Source organism: Lolium rigidum, chromosome 5, assembly GCF_022539505.1.
Source record: "Lolium rigidum isolate FL_2022 chromosome 5, APGP_CSIRO_Lrig_0.1, whole genome shotgun sequence".
Taxonomy (NCBI): domain Eukaryota; kingdom Viridiplantae; phylum Streptophyta; class Magnoliopsida; order Poales; family Poaceae; genus Lolium; species Lolium rigidum.
In genome coordinates, this window is record NC_061512.1 from 250,732,447 (window position 1) to 250,758,290 (window position 25,844).

At 43.2% G+C, this 25,844-nt stretch overlaps 2 protein-coding genes across 2 annotated transcripts in view; both read left to right on the forward strand.

The window, feature by feature from the left end:
- The first annotated feature begins 6,602 nt into the window (after nucleotides 1-6,602).
- LOC124652939 (ATPase GET3A-like) lies at nucleotides 6,603-10,819 on the forward strand. The gene is given in 8 exon segments (XM_047191987.1): nucleotides 6,603-6,928; nucleotides 7,932-8,053; nucleotides 8,177-8,327; nucleotides 8,879-8,988; nucleotides 9,630-9,769; nucleotides 10,049-10,164; nucleotides 10,245-10,265; nucleotides 10,267-10,819. Coding segments are annotated over 8 exon segments (1,092 nt in total). The 5' UTR covers nucleotides 6,603-6,652; the 3' UTR covers nucleotides 10,423-10,819.
- A 4,343-nt stretch (nucleotides 10,820-15,162) lies between these two features.
- LOC124657444 (ATPase GET3A-like) overlaps nucleotides 15,163-25,844 on the forward strand; it is a 50,448-nt gene continuing 39,766 nt past the window's right edge. The window contains exons 1-2 of the mRNA XM_047195998.1: nucleotides 15,163-15,201; nucleotides 15,511-15,783. Coding sequence (XP_047051954.1) covers nucleotides 15,163-15,201; nucleotides 15,511-15,783 — 312 coding nt within the window. The remainder of the gene's footprint in view (nucleotides 15,202-15,510; nucleotides 15,784-25,844) is intronic.

Consider the following 25,844-nt stretch of genomic DNA (forward strand, 5'->3'; position numbering starts at 1 on the left):
ATTAATGATGCTAACTCAAACAGCATAGGAGGGTTGGTGGAAGTGCCCAACCTATTTTTATAAGTTTGGAACAGAATATTCTCTTTATCTTCATGCTCAGTAACAACTACACCATTATCTGTTGTAATAGATGCAATATTATTTCTTCTATGCCTTTCCGTTGCCATATTATGAAAGAACTTGGAATTCTCATCTCCAAATTTTGTCCATCTAATAGTGCACCTTTTCTTCCAGTACTGTTGCTGATAATTGAGTAGTCTAATCAAATGTTTTTTGAGGATAATTCTGAAATTTGCCTCTGGAATAGTTAAACCCCTAGCATCTTCAATGGCATCTATATGAGAGATAGCACTATTTGTATTTTCAATGCAAATCTTTAATTTGGATATTGATTTGCTCCAAAATTTGAGATCATATCTCAACCTCTTGAATTTAGCATTAAGATTAGCAGCAGAATTTGCTTTGTGAGTTTGTCTGTTCCAACTATCAGCAACTGTCTGCATAAATCCAGGATGTGCAACCCAGTAATTCTCAAATCTGAATACCTTAGTACTGGGAATACTTGTCTGTATGGATACAACACATGGAATGTGATCAGATGTAGGTTTTCCTTTTGGGAGCACTTCAGTTGCTGGATAAACAGAGGTCCAATGAAGGGAGGTGAAGAACCAATCCAATTGCTCTAAAAGAGGATTATCTTGCATATTACTCCAGGTAAATTTTCTCCCTTTGAGTGGAAGTTCAGTCAAGTTCTGTTCTCTAATAAAATCATTGAATATTATCATATCTTCTATACACCCCCCAGGTTTGTTTCTGTTAGCAGCTGATCTGATAAAATTAAAGTCTCCCATTATTAACCAATCCTCATCAGAGGGAATATTCAGGTCAAACAACCATTTAAGAAAATCATTTCTCAATTCACCAGTGCAAGGCCCATATATATTAATGAGAGTCCATGTCTGTGCTGATGTAGTGGAGGTGAAATGAGCAGACATAGCAAAAGGTTCACAGTGCATAATCATGCCAGAAAAAACAGAGCTTTTCCAAATAACAATAATCCCCCTAGATGCCCCATTTGAAGGAATGTACAGAAAATCATCAAAGCATGGTGGACTACATGATTTAATAGAAGCCATATCAAAGGATTCTTTCTTGGTCTCTTGCAGACATATTACATCACAGCCACATTCATCAATCACGTTTCTTAAAGCAAGTTGCTTAGTCTTGGAATTTAAACCACGAATATTCCAGCATAATACAAACCACTTCTTGAAAATACTCATAGATAAACAGATAAGACAGAGATATTAAAAGAATTAATCTTCAGTCTTGTCCTTGGAAGTGGCCAACAACTTCTCAGGTGACAGTTCTTCAGGGGGGACTCCACAGAGATTGATACCAATGGATTGGATTACTGGTACAGGTGTAGCTGGAATGTCCATCATATCACTTGCAGTAGAGCTAGAATCACCAGTCTGATTGTTAACTTCCCTCATTGTTGGTGTTTTCCTGGGCTTGACCTTTGATATAACAGGTTTTGCTTCAGAGAGGTTCTTTGATTTAAAACCCTGGAATCTATTGCTCCTTGTGCTTCTTCTCACCATAGTAGTGCAGATTGGGGTAGCAGATGTAGAGGCTTCAGTAGATATACCCTTCCTTTTCTCGCCTAACTTCGTGGAGAGCGGCCGCATATTCATGAAACTGTCAGGAGCATGTGGAGATATTTCTTGGACAGTAGAGGGACTGTCTTGATCAGAAACTCTTCTAGAGACTCTTCTTCCTTGATGGAGGGAAAAGAATTCTCCAACCATCTCATGGAGCATGGAGGCAGACATCTGTATATTAAAAGAAAGGAACCTGCAATTATCCATGAGTGCATCAGGTGCAGAAGTTGTGTTCATAACAGCTCTAGCCATAGTAATTCTTGCCCATAATTCAGCATGCAAATTCTCAAAGGTTCCCTCACCAAGAATCACAGTATTAACCTGCAGGACATTCTGTTCATCAATCAGCATATTATCAGCTGCAGATGAGGAACCTGAAGAGCTAGATGCAGAAATACTATCATGCCATGCTTGCATAGGACTGTCAGCAATATTTGTGGCAGGTGGGGGTAGTCCATCAGTATAGTGAGCACCCTGTTCAGCAAGCATAGTCTGAAAATTAAACAGAGGTGGTTGCTGCTCTTGCACATCTGGTACAGGGTTAGCTTGGTCAGGAAAAAATTGTTGCAAAGGTTGCACTTGAAAATGTTGCACATGCTGATGGCCATGTTGCTGATGTCCTCCTAGAGCAAAATTCTGATTCTGTTGCCACCACAGTGCTAGTTGTTGTTGGTATATCTGTTCTGCAGTTACATCAGGGCCATACAGAGGGTGAGGATCTCCATTGCCTAGTTCAGGTTCTGCTGGTGGTGGTGGAACATAAGCCTCATGGGCATTCCAGTTAGAATGCCTCAACATAATGACTGGCACTGTCCAGCAACGCCTGGCCCCTCCCAACTGATGCATTACTAGACTTTTTGGTACAAACTTTGGATCCACAATCCAAGCCTTGACAAGCACAATTTTTGTGTTACCCCTGGGATTATCCCAAATGGACAGCAGCCCAAAGTCTTCAACAGCACTATGAATATATTGTGTGGTCTGATAGTCTAGAGGAAAGCCTAAATACAGAAGCCATGTCTCTCTGCCAAAGGTTGTCAGCCTTATATTCTTTGCTTCATTATGCTTAACAAAATTTATAGTAGTAACTTCATCTAGCTCATATGTTAACCCAGCCACAACATCTGCAGTAATAGTATATGGGAAAGTGTAGACTCCTAAGCCAAAGGGATGATCATCAAAATATTGACAATGTGCCCATCTTCTACTAGTAAATCTCTTAGATCCTCCCTCATCTGATCTCTATGTTGGATAGGAATGAATCTATTTGTTTCCGCTATCATCACTCTATCATTGTGAAGAGGGGCTACTGCAGGCACCACCAGATTTGTGCGTACCTTTCTGTCTGGAGGACCATGATCAACTGTCATTCCTTCTGGCAGGAACGCAAGCGGGTTGACGGGGAAGTTCGCCATGGCGTCGTCTGCGTCAGCTACAGAGAGAACAGTAGAGGAGGAAGGAGTAACGACAGTGCTTGGAGCAGGGGCAGGTGCAGAGTGTTGTTGCATGGAAGGGGTAAGATCCTTTTTTCCCTTAACAACCCATATTTTGTTACCCAATAAATCGGTCCGGCCTCGAGAAACAGAATGTGTTTTAATTCTCCAAATCTGTTTCCTTTTCCCTGTACAGGATTTTGCAAAATGCCCTGACTGGCCACAGCTGAAACAGATCCTTGCCTTGGCGGTAGAACTTCCACTCTTGGGCTGGACTTCCTTGGGCTGGGCCTTAAGCACACAACCCTCGCATTTACGACTTATATGCTGACAATTCACACAGACACCTGGACAACTGGGCCGCAAATGATCAGTCAACCCACATTTGTAGCAACAACCAATAAACTGAAAGACCAAATCTTTAGGCGGGATCAAGGGGATATTTAACATTTCCATGATTTCTGTCTCCGAATATTTTGCTTGCCTAAGATCTTCCAGATGTTTCAAAATTTGAACTGGTAACCTCTGACATAACATCTTGGCACATTCAGATCCGACAAACAAGGACTGACGAGTAATCTCCTCATCTGTTGGGATTGAAACTTTGAACTGGCCAAAACACATCATCGATGGTGATCGTCGGGAGGAGGAATCATCCAGGCATGCAGATACATTTGCTTTCCCCATAGGGGCAAAGCCAAATTTGGCCAACTCAGAGGTAGAAGAAAAAGGATCCTGACGTGCACTTTCAGCAAGAACTTCCAAGTTTGTAGAATATAGGGTAGGGCTTCGTTGTGCAATATCCACCAAGTGATCAGAAGAAAACCATGCATCTTTGTTCTCAGGAACACAGAGTGAAATATCACCACGATACAAAGAAAAGTGACATATGAAATCTGGCCAAATTCTATCCTTTAGACCATAAATGAAGTGCCCAACTTTGTTGGATGAAACAGAAAATCTGAATCTTCGATCACTTAAGTGAAAGACATTTAGACAAAGTGCCGATCCTCTAATACAACTTTGTAGAGCCAAACCCACAGATTCTTCCGTTAACACAAAAGAGGCCGAAGAGAAGGAAACCACCAGAAAGAAAGCCTTGGATCCAGAAGAGGGAGATGGATGTACCGAGGAACCAAAACGGCGACGAACCTGAGCGGCCACTGCAAGACCAGGGGAGAAGTCCCAATGCAGGAGAGCGTCCATGCTGAATTCCACCGGCCAGAAATCGCCACCGCCTAGAGATCTCCATTGCTAGGGTTGGAGGAGGTGGGAGGGGTGGGAGAGGAGAGCGCCATAGTTTTTCTTGGGACGTATCAATCGCCCGCAACTATTTTCTGCTCTTCAAGAGTATCCGCATTTGTACTTACTAAAATACCTCCTAATCTCCCTATTGGAGGGATACAGTACCACTGGAAATCCAAACCTCCAGATATATGTTTCAAAAAAGGAGCGGAGAAGCTATCCCTCCCAGATTCTAGAATCACAAAGAAGTCTAATTTTAGTTCTCTAATGGTTTCATTCACAAAATTATGTTTAGCCGTGTCCCTAAATCCCCCCAAAAACTTCCTTTCATCGGAAAACAATTATTTTTTACTGCTCAGCCGAACACTTCTGCGAACCACTTTTGGTTGCACCTTTGGTCTTCTTTTATAGACCCTAGTAATTTTTGTTTCCCGTAAAGAAGGCTCAGTTGCCTCCTCAGTTTTGTTATCCTCTTCATTCATTAAATTAGGGATAGATCAAAAGCTTGATCAAAAGTTGAAGTATGTTTGGACACCTGATCCTTGTTTTTATCTTCTAAATTCTTGGATAGCATAATGATTGTTCTGGTATTGTCATTGTCCTTAATATTTTTTATAACCTTCGAAACCGAACTAGGTGTAGCCCCAAGTGAAACTCCTAATTTTTGTGCACGTGATACTATTACATCATCATATAAAGATGCAATTGAAAACTTAGATGTTTCAAAATTACCTGAACAAGAACCTTTGTTCTTGGTCATATCAGGCTCGTTTGGTTTGGGATCGAATTCTTCGTGTTAATCTTGGCTTTAGATGCACCAGATGGAGAAATAATATCCCTGAAGTTTGCCAATCTTTGCGCTCGGTCCAACTGAGTGTCACCGGCATTAGGTTGAGAACGTATACGCGCACTTGAGCGCCCCCCCCCCCCTCTATAGGAGGAGAGATACCACCAAAAGCAACAACATCATCTGTTGATAATCGTTCACCAAGATAAATCCATGTACCCATCCGTTTCTCGGTACCTTGTACTGGACATGAAGGATAAGATAAATTATTGATATTTGAAAGCAAAGTATGAGGTTGCTGTGATTTATACCTTGCCAGGAAGGAGCATTAGTATGATTCATAACAGTATTGCAACCATCCAGACCCAGTTCTATGGATAAACCTCTTGATGCATCTGAAAAAGGGCCACATTTGGCACTTGCAAGTTCAGTCAAATCAACTCCATGAGTATCCCGATCTGAAGTAGAGGATATATGGGTTAACAAACGTAAGTCATTAAAAGGAGTCTCTTGCTCCTCACCGTTAACATGTATAACATCCTCAGTTAATTCTTTAGTAACAAAAGAACTGTTTGTAAATGTAAATGCGGAATCTAAAAGAACGAATTGAAGAACAAAATGAACCTTTTGACAGAGAACTTTTGTTCAGAATATTGGGAGCAATAGGTGTGGCCAGAGACTCTTGCTCCACCTCCTTATCCTCCAGACCATTTTGCACTACCCGATCGTCGGATATATGAGCAGAAGGGCTAATTTCCCCAACTTTTCCCCCGGCATATGTCACAACAGATTTGTTAGAAGATACAAATTCAGACATTGCAGACCGTTCTTGTGCTACAGTAGTAGTAACAACGGTCATGGACTTGACATTTATCAGGCTTGTGGCCACTTCACCCTGGCCCAACTCTACCATGTCATCGCATTCCATACTAAGAGGAGGTAAGGGTGACGGGAGATAATCCTCATCCTCATTATCACTATCACCCCATAGTCTACGAGGAGCAATATTTGTTATTCGACTTTCAAACTTAGAAAAATAATTATACCGAGGAGGATATAGGCAATCAACACGCCCAACTCTCAGAGCGGGCAGAGAACAGATAGTTTGTTTGGGGTGGGATGCGGGCAGAAAATTATGATATTACTCAATAATAGCACCCACTATAGAAATAATATCATAGATAAGTATCATATGCATGATACTATTATGATACTACTATATGATACTATCCATTATGACCATCCTGATAGGACTTTTATTACTCCTTTGTGAAGAAATGTGCACAAATTTGTGCTGGTATAAATTAGCGAGGCATATTTGTGCTCTAATATTTGCTTTGGACTAAAAGTACTCCGAAGCGAAAATGTCCCCAAGGGGAAAGAAATTTGCACCTAGACTAGACTAGACGATTCGTGCCGTGTCGTGTACCACCTGTCCTCACCTCCCAGGCTCTCTTCCCCCCTCCAGATCTCTTTCGCCCGCCCCGGACGTCCCCCCGCCGCGGAATCGGAGCAGCGCGACCATGTCGTCGGTGGCGGTGGTGCAGGCCGGCGACATGCCGGACCCGTCCGTGCGGAACCTCCTGGACCAGGACACCCTCAAGTGGGTCTTCGTCGGCGGCAAGGGCGGCGTCGGCAAGACCACCTGCAGCTCCATCGTCTCCATCCTCCTCGCCTCCGTCCGCAGCTCCGTGCTCGTCATCTCCACCGACCCCGCCCACAACCTCAGCGACGCCTTCCAGCAGCGCTTCACAAAGTTCCCCACCCTCGTCAAGGGATTCTCCAACCTCTACGCCATGGTAATGCTATAGTATTTTTCTCCCCCCTCTTTTCTTTTCTTTTTCACTCCCCGCCGGCTCGCTCGAGTCGGCCCAATTCGTTGGTATTCGCGTCGATTGACACTCCATGCCCGTGGCTAGGTGATTCCATCGGCCTAATAGGTTCACCCAATTCGGGGTGACCATAGTGATGGTACTGCGGAGAGGAGAGGGAGTGTCACTACAATATCCTTACGTTATCACTAAAATTCTCTAGGTAGGAAACTAAGTACTAGAGATGCATCTCTACCAGAGGCCCTCGTGATGGCTGTTAAAAGTGGAAATTTCCAATTCTGGACTCGTTTCGGCTTTTGTTTCTACTTCTGATATGTGGCTTGTTGCCTAGTGATGGGACCTCTATGTTCACCAACCTTCCGAATGCAGATTCTACATTTGCTTGAATAAGTAATACAGTAGTGATTTCACCTTATATGTTCCTTCGAAAGGTCTTTGACTAGTGGGAATTAAACACGCTGTTTAGAAATTTCCTTTTTATACATTTTTATTAAGGATGGACTTGTAGTAGACAGTAAGGTGCCTGACTTGTATAAAAAGCATATTATCTAGCATTTTCATTCATTTTTATTATGCCTGGGAAGGTAGAAAATAAGATGTCTGATTCATTGCAAAGAGGACTTTTGGTTAGTACAACTCTTGTTATTGCTTCAGTTGTCATAACCTTTACGATCCATGTTTTACATCCCCTCCGTCTAAGAACATGTTACAAAGATTTTTTTGCAAGATATTCAGTTATTGACTGCGATACACCATATACAACAGGTTCTACTGAAGTCATAATTTTATTTTGCAGACTATTGCTACCTGGTATCTTGTTTTTTTTTCTTCAGTTTTATAGTTACCCTTGTTGTTTTATCATTTGGATTTTCCACTTTCATTAGTCTGACTCTTTCAGTAAGATAAAGACTTCACTCCTCTTACCGGAAAAGGTCTTCTGGCTAATCCACTTCCACTGCTTATTTTTCAGGAAATTGATCCCAAAGTAGAAAATGATGATTTTGGCAATGAAGGAATGGAAGGATTTATTTCAGAATTGACAAATGCAATTCCAGGAGTCGATGAAGCTATGAGTTTTGCTGAAATGCTGAAGTAATTATAGCCTCCAGTTTGGTGTTCGCTTTCTTCTCTTTTGCATAAAAAAGACTTCTTATTCAGCACACTGCTCAAGTTCCAGCAACTCCCAGAGTCTTAACTTTTGTCCTCTTACTGCAGATTAGTTCAAACAATGGACTACTCTGTTGTAGTTTTTGATACTGCTCCTACAGGGCATACTTTAAGATTGCTGCAGTTCCCTGCAACACTGGAGAAGGGTCTAGAGAAAATGATGGACTTAAAAAATAGATTTGGTGGTCTGATAAATCAGGTATCCTTTAATAATCTTATAAAAAATCAACTTATTGGAAACTACGGTTGCCGCTTTTCTTCTGATTTGAATTAGCTTTCTGGGAACTAAGTAACATACTGTGTGTGTTCATACCATCATGGCAGTACATTGTAAAAAATACAACTTATTGGAATGGTTGTTGTCACATTGGCCACACATGTATGCACATGGTCGTGTTGCTTTTCTTCTGATGTTAATTAGCTTTCTGGGAACTAAGTAACATATTGTGTTTATTCATTTCGTCTTGACAGTACATTGTATAATAACTTCCAAAAAATAAATAGCAGTGGAAGTCTGTTCTGCTGCAAGATGTTGAGGAATTAATGACATCACAAATAAAATATGGTTACTTAATTGCTTGATATGTTGAGTCGTAGAAATTAAAACAATAATCGTGATGACTTTATAGTAGCATTGTTCCACTGTATTGAAGTTAAATGGTAATCTGCCCTTGATATGTAGTTTAACATGTCGTACAAACTTGTAATTGCACTAACTGAGATAAAAACAACAATATGTGACCATGACAGGCCACTCGACTTTTTGGTCTTGGTGATGAATTGAACGAGGATGCAATGCTTGGGAGGATCGAAGGCATGAAGGATGTGATTGAGCAAGTGAACAGGCAATTTAAAGACCCGTAAGACTACCAACTTTATGAAAGCCAAATAAATTTATGTACTGACATGATAGAATGTTTATTACTTTACTTTAGTCTCTGTTCTGTGTTGCCCCGTCAAGTGACAGTTGTAGAAGATTAAACTAAGCCAAACTGCACTGGAAGAACTATGCTTACGCAGTCATGCATTACATGCAAAAAGTTGAGAATACAATTGATAATGGGCATGTACCACACAAAAATCAATTAATACTCAGCTATAGCCCATGTGAATTATGGTCTAGGCTTGTATTCACAGTTATTTATTGTTGCTCCTGCGAAACTATCAAATTTAAATTTGTTGATAGGGAACAGAACCATTCCACGGTATGCTTAGAATAAAACGTTTTTATAGTTACCGTTGTCTATAGAGCAACCGTGAGCTGTAACTGTAGCTTTTGGTGCCTTGCGAAACATTGTATATGGAATACATTATGCATGCATCTGTAGCTGTGTAAGCCTGTCAAATGTTCTTCAATTGTTTCAACTTAGGCATATAAGATCAGCATAGAATTTTCAATCATGCTGGTTTGTCTCTTAATTTTACCATTTATTTATGTCTCATAATTGAGAGCACCTAACCTTAGTTATCCCCTTCTGACTTATTTTTTGTTTTCTTCTCAGGACTTGACAACCTTTGTTTGTGTCTGTATTCCTGAGTTTCTTTCACTGTATGAAACGGAGAGATTGGTGCAAGAGTTAGCGAAATTTGAGATCGATGCACACAACATTATAATCAATCAAGTTATTTTTGATGAGGAAGGTTAGTACGAAATTTGTGTTACCTGGCAAATCTACCGTGTTAAGATTTTCCTGGAAATTAAATATACCAGTTAGTTGATTGAATAGCATAAACCCATAGTGTGCAAGCAGAGAATCATGTTTCTGATGAACTTTGGCTCAATAGGGATTCTGTAGTGTTAAAGAAAAGAATCCTTATATGTACTGGACAAAACAAGAACTCTGCACTATAATTATTCATTTCGAACGTATTTCATTGCATCTGTGCATTTCTATAGACTAATGTGTCATCGCTTTGCAGCTGTTGAGTCGAAACTGCTAAAAGCACGGGTAAAGATGCAACAAAAGTATGTTGATCAGTTTCATATGCTGTACGACGACTTCAATATCACCAAATTGCCATTGCTCCCAGAGGAGGCAAGAAATCCACTTAGCATTTTGAAACTTCTACTTTGTTAGTACTTGAAAGATAATTGGCTCCTTTTTCTTTTCTCCAGGTATGTGGTGTTCAAGCTCTACAAAAACTTCTCCAAGCACTTCCTTGCACCATACACACCCACCCTGAAAAGGGGCAGCGTGGAGGAGCTAGAAGAGAGAGTGTCTACACTGAAATCATCACTTCAAATAGCTGAGGCTGAACTAGATAGAGTTAGGAAAGGAAAACAGGTAGCATGAGCCTTATATTCACCTGTGAAAAATTGACGGCACTCTGGAGACACGCCAGTTATAGAGAACCACCCAGTCTTCATGTTCCTGCATTTTCTGGTTAATTTCTTCCATTTCCTGTTTCCTCAATTGAAATTCTTAGATTTTTTACTGTAGAAATTGGAAGAGAAGCGTACTGTTAGCACCAGATATAGTTGTTTTTCTCTTCCTTCCTTTCTGTAATGGAGTCTTATTTGAGGATCTTTGTCACTGGAGGTTCTCCTGAGTCGTGACTTCCTCGTGTAAGGAATTGTTCTAGGCTGTGACAGGAATTGATTACCTAGAAACATGTTTGCACTGTTGTATCTGGTTAAGCGCAAGTTTGAGAAGTCAATAAACGATTGCTGAGAGCAACAAGTTGACCATAGCGCATATGTAAAAGCAAACAATACACTCTAGTGGAAATACAATGTTTCGTCACCAGTTACAGTCTCGCATGGGCATATGCATAGTGCTGGGGTTGGATTGATCAGGCAGCCTCTGATCCATTCAGCGGACGCTTCAGCGGACTGAGATCAGGTGACATGCCTTAGGCATGTCACGCATCATGGTGACATGCACCGTAGGCCGTAGGATTGAAAATGAACACACACGATCAAACACTGTAGCGCGCGACTGTAGATGGTCCTGTAGCGCATGACTGTAGCAATGTCCTGTGCCAATATCCTGTAGCAAATGCACTGTAGATGGTGGTTCCTGTAGCAGTGATATCCTACCATCTAATCTAGATCCGACGGTGAAAAAAGAGGTGCATGTCACCACACTGTTCACACGTGACATGGCTAAGGCATGTCACCTGATCTCAATCCCGCTTCAGCATGCCGGCGTGCGTGAGTAGAGCCCACAGGTGCGTGATGAATTCCCCTCCCCTCGCCAGGGCCTCTAGGTGCGCTCGTGCCTGGCCGTCGTCACACGGTGTGACGTAGAGCATCATCTCTGCCCAGAAATCTGAGAGCACTTTCCACCGGCTCGCCATGTCTTGGATCTGCATCAGCTGCCTGGCAAGCCGAGCGCCCTGAGCGACAGGGTGATCGTCATTGATGCTGTTGTCGCTGGTGCTTAGAAGTATCTTGCACTTATCCTTCATCTTCTTGGTGCCTTTGAGTGGTGCGAAATTACGTGCATCTTTGATGGATTGATCGAGAATGGATTCCGAGTCATAGCTGTGACCCGGCAGGAGGTCCGGCGAGAAAGCGAGGAGGTATGCACAATACTGTGACAAGCTGGAGGCTACCGCACTGCTATCTTGGACGGAGGGCGCAGCTGTGCCGACCGCACTGCTACCGTTGGTCGGCTCGGCATCAAGCTGGTTCTTGCAAATGGTTGTAGCGACATGCCACACCAGTATGGAATGGATGAGCATCTTGTCACTAGCCGCACATGCCCATGATAGCTCCCCATTGTTTTGCAGCGCCTTTTCCCCGTTCGTCAGTTTACCTTGGCTTCTGATGAGGGAATCAATGACTACTTTCTTCACTTGCGTGGACAACTTGACAAGATCCCCTCTTTTGCGCCCCTTCTTGGCCTTGTCAACTAGGCAGAGTGTCAGATAGTGAATACACTTACTAATGCGACGTGTGGCATTGTAATTTTGGAGGAGCGAGTACTGCCCAAGCTTGCCCTCCCATGGCCCCAGTGTCTTCAACCTCAGAAGAAGGCTGATGATTGTATGACGGATGTGGCCCATCGGTTGTTGGTTATACTTGGTGACATAGCTTCGGATCAACTCCACCTTGAACCAGCCCGAGGCCATGTGCAGGTACAACTGGAATACCTCCAAGAATGTCACCACAGCCATCAAGGCGACAGTGGTGCGGAGAGGGGCGTTCTCACCCTTTGTAGGATCCTTGTGTTCCTTGAAGAGCTGGTAGGTGAGCCAGGAGCAGAGAATGACCATGGTGACAGGGAGGCAAACCGCCAAGTAGCGGACCTTGCGGTAGAGGTAAGGGTACCTTGTGTAGTACAAGTCATACACAAAACCAAGCTCTACCTCGATGACCCTGAAAGCCCGCTCATATGGCTTTTCCCCGGCAAGCAGCCCTTGGAACACAAATTCACGTGTCTTCGTAAGCCCTGCTTCGCGGAGCTCGCAGCCGACGAACCTTCGGTTGATCATCTTGCACAGTGCCATGGAGAGGCACAAGTCCCTAAGCCGCAGGCCCCTCTCAGATGGGGCATGCACGGATGGGGCATGCAGCAAGCTCCCTTTGCAACGCCAGATCTTGTCCACGGTCAAGAAGTCTGGGTCTTCAATTACAACAAAACTCCCGTTCGACGACCTTGATGCATCCCCCAGGAAAGGGAAAAAAAAGCGACCTTGATGCCTGCTGATCCGCTTGCTCTTGACATAATTTCTTGGTCTATGCTCACCTGCGACGATATACCGGTAGCCTTCCATTTCTCCAGGTTTGACGGTCTCATTACCAGCCAGTTGGTCCTCGCGCTTCATGTACTCCACGATTGGCTTCACGGTCTTGGAGAGCAGGTTGGACTTGCTCGCCATCCTCATGGACTTGATCCGCAAGCATGACTGGAGGACATTGACGAGCAAGATGGCCCAAAGTGTCTTCTGTATTCTGGCACCGGCCGCCCGGCCGTATGCTAGAACAATGTAAATCACCAATCCTCCCTTGAAGAGGTGCTTAACCTGGAAGCTCTTCCAGTTGTCGACGTCGTGGAGGTCGTACGCCATGAGGTTGTCAGTGCCGCCGAGGAGCATGAGGAGGCACACTGCCCACACGGGGAACTCGACGAAGTAGTTGTCGGGGTCTTGTATACGCCCGAGTGTGTAGCTCACCAGTGTGTATGAGAGAGTGTAGGATAACAACACGACGGCGTGCAGGAGCTTGTGGCTCGACCTCCGGCGGAGGGAGCCCAACACATTTAGGAGGAATAGGGCGAGAACGCCGGCGACTACAAGAGATGTTATGGGCAGTAGCTTATCAGCATATTCTATTGGAGGTAAAGGGGCTCGAGGGCGAACCAAGTCGGTGGCATCCATGGTTTCTTCACACTAGCCCTATGATCCTTCTTTTTCTTTTGAGGGGAACTGGCTCTCTACCGTCCTAGCAGGCTCTATGTCTTCCTATCCTACTTATCCGGGTAAGTGTTGCCTTCTAGGTTTTTCTCCATGCTGGGTTCTTATAGCCTGCGAAGACGAAGCTGTTTTTTTTTCACTCAAGTAAAGGAGCGAAGCTTTTTTTTTTTTTTGAAACCAAGTAAAAGAGCGAAGCTGATGTGCTGCGTGCTGCACTAGTTCGAATCTCTGGATGATTTGTTTATACTATCGGTCCAAGAGTAAACGGGCTCTATGCCAACTGGCCGAGTGGCCCAGTGGCATCGGTAAAATACAGAGCTCAAGTGGCTGTACGGCTGCAGTAGTAATTTACCTTAGAAGTAAAAAATAACGCTACTGGCTTTTGAACGGTTTATCTACTCCATTTCTGGACGTCCCCGCTTGTAGTACGTGGATCGAGGCCCAACGAGTACATATAGATGCCTTCCTGACCAATAAATGACCCTCTGAAAGCTCTCAACATATTCCCTCCGTCCCAAAGAGGGTGACGCATAGATCGAGTAAAATAGCCAAATCTTAAACATACGAAGATTTACTATATCAAATCAATGTCAATAGATTCATCAAAAGATAATGTATTAGAGTTAACTTTTTGATCAAATTTATATGTCACCATTTTGAGGAGGGAATATAATTGAAGAGCTAGTGTTGGTCGACAGATCATCGTGTCAGAGAGACACTGCAGTTCCAGATGCAGCGTGTGTGGTGGACTAGGTCACGGTGGATTGTCTACCCCTCTGAATTGGACGGCGTCCGTTTCACCCTTCATCTTAATACAAAACACGTAGATCTCCTACGGATAGTCTAAAAAAAGTGGGTTTCGACGATTGGAGTGAAGCCGCTTACTATAGTCGGGTACCACGGGAGATTACGACTTAACTGCTTAGGGCATGTGCAATGGTAGATACGACAAGTCTTCTCTTAGCCCTCTATATCATCTAGAGAAAGCAATACATTTATGTAAGTTGTATAATGCGTCATATATTATTTTCATCCCTATAACTTAACGAGAAACATTTATTTTAAGCAAGAAATTAATTTGCCAAGGGAGACATATGGACATATGGTACAATATATGCATGAAATAGTCATCTTTAATTTTCTATAAGATCATTCCTTACCATAACTTATTTTATTTTCTCTCCTGCAGCTAAGTAATTTTCTAGAACACTCAATGAAGACTGACATCATCCCAGTGTAAATGTGCCAGCCGGTCAACTCAGCTGTGAACTTGTGATTTCCTTATATTATCAATCCAAGAGTAAACGGGCCGCAGGACAACTTGCCCACTGGCCCAGTGACATCGCTAAATTACAGTGCTCAAGTGGCGTATGCTGCAGTAGAAATTAGAAGTATAACACTAGTGGCATTTGAACGGTGCATCTAATCCACTTCTGGACGCCCCTTGCAGATCGTACAGAGATGCCTCTATGACCAAAACCGGCAGGCGCAGATACGACTTAGGGGCATCTCGCTGGCCAAAATCACCATCAAACTCCAGTTGCAGAAGTTGGATACGGTTTGAGTACGTGAAACCGTTTATGGACACCTCTAGCCAGTTACCGCGTCAGACGACGAGGACAACTTGGATCGCGAAATTAATGCGCTGACACTGGAGTCATTTGCATGGTGTCATGGTGATGACGATTCTCAGCGTGGTGGGTCGTCCAACTGTATACATTAAATAGGCGACCTTTTTTCTGAACAAAGGGAGGCGTCGGAGACGCCAAATTTCAATCAGCTCACACCTAGTTCACAAACGTACAGTTTACAACATGGATTTTAGTCCCTTGAAGATCAAGGTTTTGAAAAGCTAAAGCAAAGGGATAAATCACTAATGCATGAGCTGAATTTGACCTAGATTGCGTAATTGTCTGTTGTGCGCGGTTATGGGCTACACCTTTTATTTCTCTCTTGACATGGAAGATGCTTGATTGTAGATTCCTGGATGTATTGCGCTATCTGTTCCATGAGCTCCCAAGGCACTTTTGGCGGTGGTGCAGGCCGGCGACATGCCGGATCCGTCGGTGCGGAACCTCCTGGACCAGGACACCCTCAAGTGGGTCTTCGTCGGCGGCAAGGGCGGCGTCGGCAAGACCACCTGCAGCTCCATCGTCTCCATCCTCCTCGCCTCCGTCCGCAGCTCCGTGCTCGTCATCTCCACCGACCCCGCCCACAACCTCAGCGACGCCTTCCAGCAGCGCTTCACAAAGTTCCCCACCCTCGTCAAGGGATTCTCCAACCTCTACGCCATGGTAATGTTATACGGAGTAGTACTTTTCTCAGGGCCGGCTCTAGGATTTGGAGGGCCCCAGGGCGAATTCTATAAATGGGCCCAATTTAGTCTGCGTGCTTGCTAGATGGGCCTAATTTTTCTTCTTCTACCTTTTCCTATATGCACTGTGCGGGTACCACTACCTAGAGACCGACCTTTGAGAAGGGAAAAACCCATCCCGCGCGCGTCCTGTCGCGACTACACGTGTCGCGCGCGGAACGTGTCCCCGGGAAAAGACGCGAATCGTTTTCCGGGTTTGGTTTTTTCCCTTTGCGCTCCGGTAGACCCGTTAACAATATGCGGACCCGTTACGCTTCTTTTTTCCCTTTACGCGCGCTGTACGTTTTCAAAAAATTGGGCGGGACTTCCTTTTTGGCTTTTTCCCTTTGTATTTCCGGGCTGTGAGTTTTCCGGGGAATTAATGGGAGGGAGGTAGCACTTTCAAATAACATTTTTTTTAAATTCCAACGAGTGCTACAAGATGACATACGTCGAAGCGAGTGCTACGGCTCGGCCGCATCGTATCAGGCGCCTTGGCGCATCAAACATTAATAAACATAATGAATGGCAAACATATGTCGTTGTCCCCGTTTGTCGTTACCCCCATATGTCGAAGCCGAGTGCTACTGGCTCGGCTTGCCTCAGTATCAAGGCGCCTTCGGCGCATCAAACATTAATATACATAATGAATGGCAAACATATGTCGTTGTCCCCGTTTGTCGTTACCCCCATATGTCGAAGCAGAGTGCTACGGCTCGCGCCGCCTCGTATCAAGGCAGCCTTCGGCGCATCAAACTATTGTTTTTTTTTCTATTTTTTTCCTTTGGAAATATTTTCGTTTGATTTTCTCTTTTATTGTCCGGAAAGATTTCCGTTTTCTCTTTTATTGTCCGAAATATTTCCGTTTGATTTTCTGTTTGTTTCTCTGGATATTTTTCTTTACCAATCGTTGTGAAGTACATCCCCGCCTTAGAGACGAGTACAGCGTAGGAACCAAGAGGAGTACGAAGGCCGTTGTTTCTACGTTTGTTTCTCTTGATAGATTTTCCGTTTTGTCTAGCGCGGTACATGTTCCAATAGGCCGTGAAGTACATCCCCGCCTTAGAGACGAGTACAGCGTAGGAACCAAGAGGAGTACGAAGGCCGTTGTTCCTCCGTTTGTTTCTCTTGGATAGATTTTCCGTTTTGTCTAGCGCAGGTACATGTTCCAATAGTTGTGAAGTACATCCCCGCCTTAGGGACGAGTACAACGTAGGAACCAAGAGGAGTACGAAGGCCGTTGTTCCTCCGTTTGTTTCTCTCGGATAGATTTTCCGTTTTGTCTAGCGCGGGTACATGTTCCAATGGTTGTGAAGTACATCCCCGTCTTAGGGACGAGTACGGCGTAGGAACCAAGAGAGTACGAAGGCCGTTGTTCCTCTGTTTGTTTCTCTGGATAGATTTTCCGTTTTGTCTAGCGCAGGTACATGTTCCAATGGTTGTGAAGTACATCCCCGCCTTAGGGACGAGTACAGCGTAGGAACCAAGAGGAGTACGAAGGCCGTTGTTCCTCTGTTTGTTTCTCTGGATAGATTTTTCGTTTTGTCTAGCGCAGGTACATGTTCCAATAGGTCGTGAAGTACATCCCCGCCTTAGGGACGAGTACGAGCGTAGGAACCAAGAGGAGTACGAAGGCCGTTGTTCTCTCGTTTGTTTCTCCGGATAGATTTTCCGTTTTGTCTAGCGCGGTACATGTTCCAATGGTTGTGAAGTACATCCCCGTCTTAGGGACGAGTACGAGCGTAGGAACCAAGAGGAGTACGAAGGCCGTTGTTCCTCTGTTTGTTTCTCTCGGATAGATTTTCCGTTTTGTCTAGCGCAGGTACATGTTCCAATGGTTGTGAAGTACATCCCCGCCTTAGGGACGAGTACGACGTAGGAACCAAGAGGAGTACGAAGGCCGTTGTTTCTCTCGTTTGTTTCTCTGGATAGATTTTCCGTTTTGTCTAGCGCAGGTACATGTTCCAATGGTTGTGAAGTACATCCCCGTCTTAGGGACGAGTACGTAGGAACCAAGAGAGAAGCCGTTGCTCTGTTTGTTTCTCGGATAGATTTTCGTTTTGTCTAGCGCGGTACATGTTCCAAGGTTGTGAAGTACATCCCCGTCTTAGGACGAGTACGCGTAAGACCAGAGAGTACGAAGGCCGTTGTTTCTCTGTTTGTTTCTCTTGATAGATTTTCCGTTTTGTCTAGCGCGGTACATGTTCCAATAGTTGTGAAGTACATCCCCGCCTTAGAGACGAGTACGGCGTAGGAACCAAGAGGAGTACGAAGGCCGTTGTTTCTCTCGTTTGTTTCTCTTGATAGATTTTCCGTTTTGTCTAGCGCAGGTACATGTTCCAATGAGCTGTGAAGTACATCCCCGTCTTAGGGACGAGTACGGCGTAGGAACCAAGAGAGGAGTACGAAGGCCGTTGTTTCTCTGTTTGTTTCTCGGATAGATTTTCCGCTTTGTCTAGCGGTACATGTTCCGAGGTTGTGAAGTACATCCGCCTTAGGGACGAGTACAGCGTAGAACCAAGAGGAGTACGAGGCCGTTGTTTCTCTGTTTGTTTCTCTTTATAGGTTTCGTTTTGTCTAGCGCAGGTACATGTTCCAATAGCTGTGAAGTACATCCCCGCCTTAGGAACGAGTACAGCGTAGGAACCAAGAGGAGTACGAAGGCCGTTGTTCCTCTGTTTGTTTCTCTGGATAGATTTCCGTTTTGTCTAGCGAAGGAAGAGGAGTACAACTTATGTAGTAAGAAGAGTACAGGACTGTGTCTCTTTCCTTTTTCTCTACCGTAGTTACGAGTGCAAAGGCTTGTCGAGTACAGGCGGTGATGACGAATCGAGTAGAGTTCGCGAGCAATATAATTTCAGACATACGATACTAGCATTAACATTACAGTTGTCAATTAATTCGAGGAGTTTCTCAAATATTACATATAAAATATTGAAAAGTACGCATGACACTAGCATTAACTAATAACCAAATAGAAATACTTGTACGTAATTCGTTGCGTTGTTCACATTGTTTCAGATACGACACATTGTACTTATTTTAACTTACGCCTCACATTGTAACTTTGTTATGACCAGCTTGAGCCGTACACTTGCCACGTAAGAATGGAGATCCTCTTTCATCTTTGAAGGTAAATGAGCAAATGTCTCCTTCTTTCAGGTAAAATTCTTCAACTATATCTCGGAAACCTTTCTTTATCATAGCTTTCCCATTCTTATCCATCTTCATGGTAGCATACATTGTAATGTCTCCCGATGAGCAAGTCGACAGACAACTTTAACCGGTTCTTGTATGAATCCCCAAATGTGTTCATTAGTGAATTCTTCCGAAAATTCCTAAAAAGATATTAACGAACCATTATTAGTTTTGTGGTACACTATGTCGAAGTTTTCTTGTCATGTAGACGGTAAGTATTTAATATAATTGACGAGATAAACTTACGAAAACTCCGATAAACTTACCATCTTACATATGTCTCTTGTAACAAATGATTTAGTCATGGTGCAAATATAATGTTTAATAGCTGGTGTCTGGTTCGTGATGACTTCATTTGTCAGGTGGAGTACTTGAGTGTAATTCATCTCCACGTGGTTTCCAAAGACGCATGCTTCGTCAAAATTTTCGTCTCCATAGAGTCCGAGTCCTACAATCAAGAGGTATTAATTTTCATTGAAAACTATATATTGATCTGTAATGTTTGCTTTCTTAGTTGCTAGTATTTGTACCTCTAACAGTTATTTTGCCCATATGTGAGATAAACTGTGCATAACTTTCATCAATATCTCCGTCAACGGTTTGTCTGTGCTTGTTGTCACTTTCATCATTGCTTTGGCTGTTTTCAATGGCAGTGTTGGTTGTACCACGATTACCTGTTGCCTGAATTTCCTGAATATGATGATTCATTGTTTGTAGATCATATAGTTTAGTTGCATTAAGATTTAAACAAAATCAAATCAACTTTCATTGCACGGCATGAAATAATATGGTTTCTAGGCAACTAAGCATTAAATTATGATTATTTGAAAACCTGGTCTTGAGGGTTGACGCCGTATGTTGGATAGTTGTTGCACAAGTATCCGTACTCCTCTGCCCTTGATTGCGCGAGTCTCCTGAATTCTTGCAAGCAGTGTTTCCTAGAGTTGACATTTCAATTAGTATCAGTTCATTCATTGTAAATCATATTTAAATTGAATTTAGGTCAACATTCATTTTACTTGATGAGTAGTAATATATTTTTTGTTGAACAAAGCATTAAATTTGATTATTTGAAACCTGGTAGTGAGGGTCGGACTCGCATATTGGACAGCTTACGCACAAGTATCCGTACTTCTTTGCCCTGTTGTGTGCAGCCTCTTGCAGTCTTGAAAGCATTTTCTATGTAGAACAAAAAGGTAACCATCAAATTTCATATGCTTGCAATATATTTTGGAGACCATAGAACTACAGTTTATTGATGAATGCAAACATATAAATTTTGGATATAAATAATTTATTTCTTTCAATTTAGTACGAAATGATAGTTAAATTCATGTGATTTATAGTTATATCTTTTGTTATTTGTCATTTAAATATCATAGTGTGGAGTATTAGTATATTTTAGCAACGAATATATTGTTCATGATCTATATTAATCATTTAACCTTGTTTTCTTGGTTGATTTGGGATTAAAATTTTATATATTTATTAATATCTCCGTGTCCGCCTAGATTTGACCTTTTTTCCTTGGTTGACCTGGAATACGATGTATGTGTGTAATGTTTGTTCCTATCAGATCCATGAGCGGAACTTCAAGTTCGTGCTTGATTCACGAGGTTAAAAAAGAAAGCGTAGTGAGACTGTTTTCGACTAGACCCTAGATCTGTTTTCTGCATTATTGTGGTATGCGACTGATCTATTTAGATCATAGAGTTTCCACCGAATCTACAAGTTTTGGAGATATACATACCAATGATCCGAAACCTTGGATAGTTTTCCGATTGCAGCTGGTGTCTTGTGATGGAGATGCCGGCGATGCTCCCTTGCTTTCTTTTCCTGTTTTGGATAAGGAGGTGGATTCTTGCAAAGCGGTTGGTGTGGAACTGTTGATTTTACAAGCCAAGCTGGAGTAGTTTTGGTGTGGTTTCTAGCCTATGACATTTCTTACCTACTTCGGGGTGTTATTGTCCATTCACTTTTATATTTATTCTATTATGCCTCTATACATTTGGGACCTACTTGGGGGCATTATCGTCCACTCGCTTTTATGTTTATTCTATTCTGCCACTATTACACCCGGGAGTCTACTGTGGGTCCTTGTCGTCCACTCTCTTTTACACTATGATATACGGGACCTACTGTGGGGCTTTGTCGTCCACTGCTTTTTACATATATTATATTGTTCCAGTATCCTGTGGATGTTGTGGTTCATTAGTTTCAAATTTGTGGATGGGATTGTTCTCGAAAAAACAAGAATAGGAAAGACAAAAGCGCGGGTACCAAGGGGAATAAGAAAAAAATTCCTTCTTCTCCAGCGCAGGTACGAGTGCAAGGCTTATACAGTACAGCGGTGTCGGAAATACTGAGTACGGCGTCTTCACTAAGAGGAGCACTGGACCTTGTTTCTCTTTGTTTCTCCGGATGTGCAAGCATTTTGGAATACGGAGGTGACGGAGAGACAAGTATAGTGTCCGCACCAAGGGTAGCATGGGGTCGTGTTTCTCTTTGTTTCTACTGTAACAATTTACTGTTTTGTCTAGCGAGGTACATGTGCAAGGATTGTGGAGTACGAAGGTGACGGAGAGGCGAGTACGGCGTCCGCACGGTGAGGAGTATGAGTGCGTGTTTCTCTTTGTTTCTCTACGAAAATTTCAGTTTTGTCTACGCGGGTACATGTGCTAGGATTGTAGAGTACGGAGGTGACTTAGAGACGAGTATAGTGTCCGCACCAAGGGGAGCACGGGGTCGTGTTTCTCTTTGTTTCTCTGTAACAATTTCTGTTTTGTCTAGCGGAGGTACATGTGCAAGGATTGTGGAGTACGAAGGTGACGGAGAGACTAGTGCAGAGCGTCGTACAATGGGTAGCTACGGAACCGTGTTTATTTTTTCTCTGCAGCAATTTGTGTTTTGTCCGGCGAGGTACATGTGCAAGGATTGTGGAGTACGGAGGTGACTGAGAGACGAGTATGAGTGTCCGCACCAAGGGGAGCACGGGGTCGTCGTTTCTCTTTGTTTCTCTCGATAGATTTCCGTTTTGTCTAGCGGAGGTACATGTGCAAGGATTGTGGAGTACGAAGGTGACGGAGAGAGGCGAGTACGCGTCCGCACCAAGGGTAGCACGAGAACCGCGTTTATTTTTTTTCTCTCGCAACAGATTTGTGTTTTGTCATGCGGAGGCACATGTGCAAGGATTGTGAGTACAAGGTGACGCAGAGGCGAGTGCAGGCGTCCGCACCAGAGGGTACACGGGCCGCGTTTATTTTGTTTTCTCCGGCAATTTGTGTTTTGTCCGCGGAGGTACATGTGCAAGGATTGTGGAGTACGAAAGTCGACGGAGAGACGAGTACAGCGTCCGCACCAAGGGTAACACGGAACCGCGTTTCATTTTTTTCTGCTAGACAATTTGTGTTTTGTCCGGCGGAGGTACATGTGCAGGGATTGTGGAGTACGAAGGTGACGGAGAGACGAGTACGGCGTCCGCACCAAGGGTAGCACGGAACCGCGTTTATTTTTTTCTCGCAGCAATTTGTGTTTTGTCTGGCAGGTACATGTGCAAGGATTGTGGAGTACGAAGGTGACGGAGAGACGAGTACAAAGTCCGCACCAAGGGTAAACACGGAACCGCGTTTATTTTTTCTCTGCAGCAATTTGAAGTTTTGTCCGGCGGAGGTACATGTGCAAGGATTGTGGAGTACGAAGGTGAGGAGTATGGTGCCGTGTTTCTCTATGAAAATTTCAGTTTTGTCTAGCGGGTACATGTGCTAGGATTGTAGAGTACGAAGGTGACTTGAGAGACGAGTATAGTGTCCGCACCAAGGGGAGCACGGGTCGTGTTTCTCTTTGTTTCTCTGTAACAATTTCTGTTTTGTCTAGCGGAGGTACATGTGCAAGGATTGTGGAGTACGAAGGTGACGGAGAGACGAGCGTCCGCACCAAGGGTAACACGGAACCGCGTTTATTTTTTTCTCTGCAGCAATTTGTGTTTTGTCTGCGGAGGTACATGTGCAAGGATTGTGGAGTACGAAGGTGACGGAGAGGCGGTCAGTCGCACCAAGGGTAACACGGAACCGCGTTTATTTTTTTCTCTGCAGCAATTTGTGTTTTGTCCGGCGGAGGTACATGTGCAAGGATTGTGGAGTACGAAGGTGACGGAGAGACGAGTACAGCGTAGGAACCAAGAAGCGATACGAAGGTCGTTGTTTCTCTTGTTTGTTTCTCTTGATAGATTTCCGTTTTGTCTAGCGCGGTACATGTTCCAAGGACGGTGAAGTACATCCCTGCCGTAGAGACGAATACGACGTAGGAACCAAGAGGAGTACGAAGGCCGTTGTTTCTCTGTTTGTTTCTCTTGATAGATTTCCGTTTTGTCTAGCGCGAGCTACATGTTCGAGGATTTGTGGAGTACATCCCCGCCTTAGAGCGAGTACGGCGTAGGAACCAAGAGAGTACGAAGGCCGTTGTTTCTCTGTTTGTTTCTCTTGATAGATTTTCGTTTTGTCTAGCGCGGTACATGTTCAAGGTTGTGAAGTACATCCCGTCTTAGAGACGAGTACAGCGTAGGAACCAAGAGGAGTACGAAGGCCGTTGTTTCTGTTTGTTTCTCTGGATAGATTTTCCGTTTTGTCTAGCGCAGGTACATGTTCCAAGGGTTGTGAAGTACATCCCGCCTTAGGGACGAGTACGGTGTAGGAACCAAGAGTGAGTATTCTCTGTTTGTTTTTCTTGATAGATTTTCATGTTTTGTCTAGCGCAGGTACATATTCCAAAAGCTGTGAAGTACATCCCCGCTGGTAGAGACGAGTACGGCGTAGGAACCAAGAGGAGTACGAAAGCTAGTTGTTTCTCTGTTTTTATCTCTTGATAGATTTTCCGTTTTGTCTAGCGCAGGTACATGTTCCAAGGGTTGTGAAGTACATCCCCGCCTTAGGGACGAGTACAGTGTAGGAACCAAGGTGAGTATTCTCTGTTTGTTTTTCTTGATAGATTTTCTGTTTTGTCTAGCGCGGTACATATTCCAATAGCTTGTGAAGTACATCCCCGCCGTAGAGACGAGTACGGCGTAGGAACCAAGAGGAGTACGAAGGCCGTTGTTTCTTTATTTTTATCTCTTGATAGATTTTCCGTTTTGTCTAGCGCAGGTACATGTTCCAAGGGTTGTGAAGTACATCCCGCCTTAGGGACGAGTACGGTGTAGGAACCAATAGGAGTATTCTCTCGTTTGTTTTTCTTGATAGATTTTCTGTTTTGTCTAGCGCGAGTACATGTTCCAAGGGTTGTGAAGTACATCCTCGCGTAGAGGCGAGTACGACGTAGGAACCAAGAGGAGTACGAAGGTCGTTGTTTCTCTGTTTGTTTCTCTTGATAGATTTTCTGTTTTGTCTATCGCGGTACATGTTCCAATAGCTGTGAAGTACATCCCCGCCTTAGAGACGAGTAGAGCGTACGCAGCAACGGAATTTCGGACATACGATACTAGCATTAACATTACGGTGTCAATAAATTCGAGGAGTTTCTCAAATATTACAGACGTCCGCACTAAGAGGAGCGAAACTTATGCACCAACCAACATGGTTGTTCGAAAGAGTACACTTGTTACACATTGATAAACACCGGTTCGAAACATATGTTTGCGGAGTTTCAACTTTGCATACGTTACAAAAGTACGAGACACTAAAAAAGTTGTAGGTAGTTCAAAGCAACTTCTTAGTACGGAAGGTTTGAAAAAGAAAAGTATTGCATTCGCATCTTTTATCAAACTTCAGTTGTAGAAGTAAAAGTTTCCCGATGCTTCCATTGGGCCATCATTTTGCACCTTTAAATCAAAAATTAGGAAAACATTATTTATTTTGTAAATTCACTACAACAACTTAATAATATTACTTTATTTTGTATTCAATGAGCAAATTAAATATTATCTTTATTTTTTGATTGTACACTGAATCCTTTGTTTTGGAGAAGCAGGTTACTTCGCACCCTGTTATGATACATTAACAAGTTTAAAAAACAATTTAAACGGTTGCTTGTATTGGACATGTAGTTGAGGTTAACTCACATTTTTTCCACTTCTTGTTTTTTACGCAGTGCCTTCTTGAGTTGGAGATGCAGCTTCTTTGTCGACCTGGTTTTTTGTATTTAAATTTTGTTAGTCTTAAATTGTTGTACTTTTAACTTTAAATTTATGATTTGTAAGCAGTTCAATTAGTTAAATTTGAACAGAGACAACAAAAAATTGCAAGTGTGATTATGTCTTTTGTCGTACCTCATTATTTGCTATCCTTTCATCTTGCTGAATTTGCTTGCAACGTTCATCCTGTGCTTTCTTGAACAATGCGAAAGTTTGTCTGAGATGAAATGTTGTCTTCTGTAAACTTTCTATAACTTTAGCTTCGTTGTCAGAAATTTCTTTGATAGTAGATGCTTGGTTTTCAGCAGCTGTTCCATTTTTGAGGCGGTCAACTGTAGTTGGTACTTTGTGTGATAGGTCGTATGCGCTAGTCGGCAAGATGTCAATCTGTTCCAATGTATCTTCCGATATCTTGGTGTTTTCTTCTTCAATGGAACCACCGAGTTGGAATGCTTGATCCTACGAAAGTACGCTTTGCCGAGCATCATTTGGTCTTCATGATGCGGATACATTCTTTTCGGTGGATTCCTTTTACGGTAGTAAACTATGTCATTTGGTGCTTTCCACTTGTTATTATGAGAAAATGAAAACATTGTATTAACTTATGCGGTACGAGATATAATTAACGGAAAAGATAAAGGGTCATTGTAATTTTCTTACGGGTAAGTTTCCAAATATCC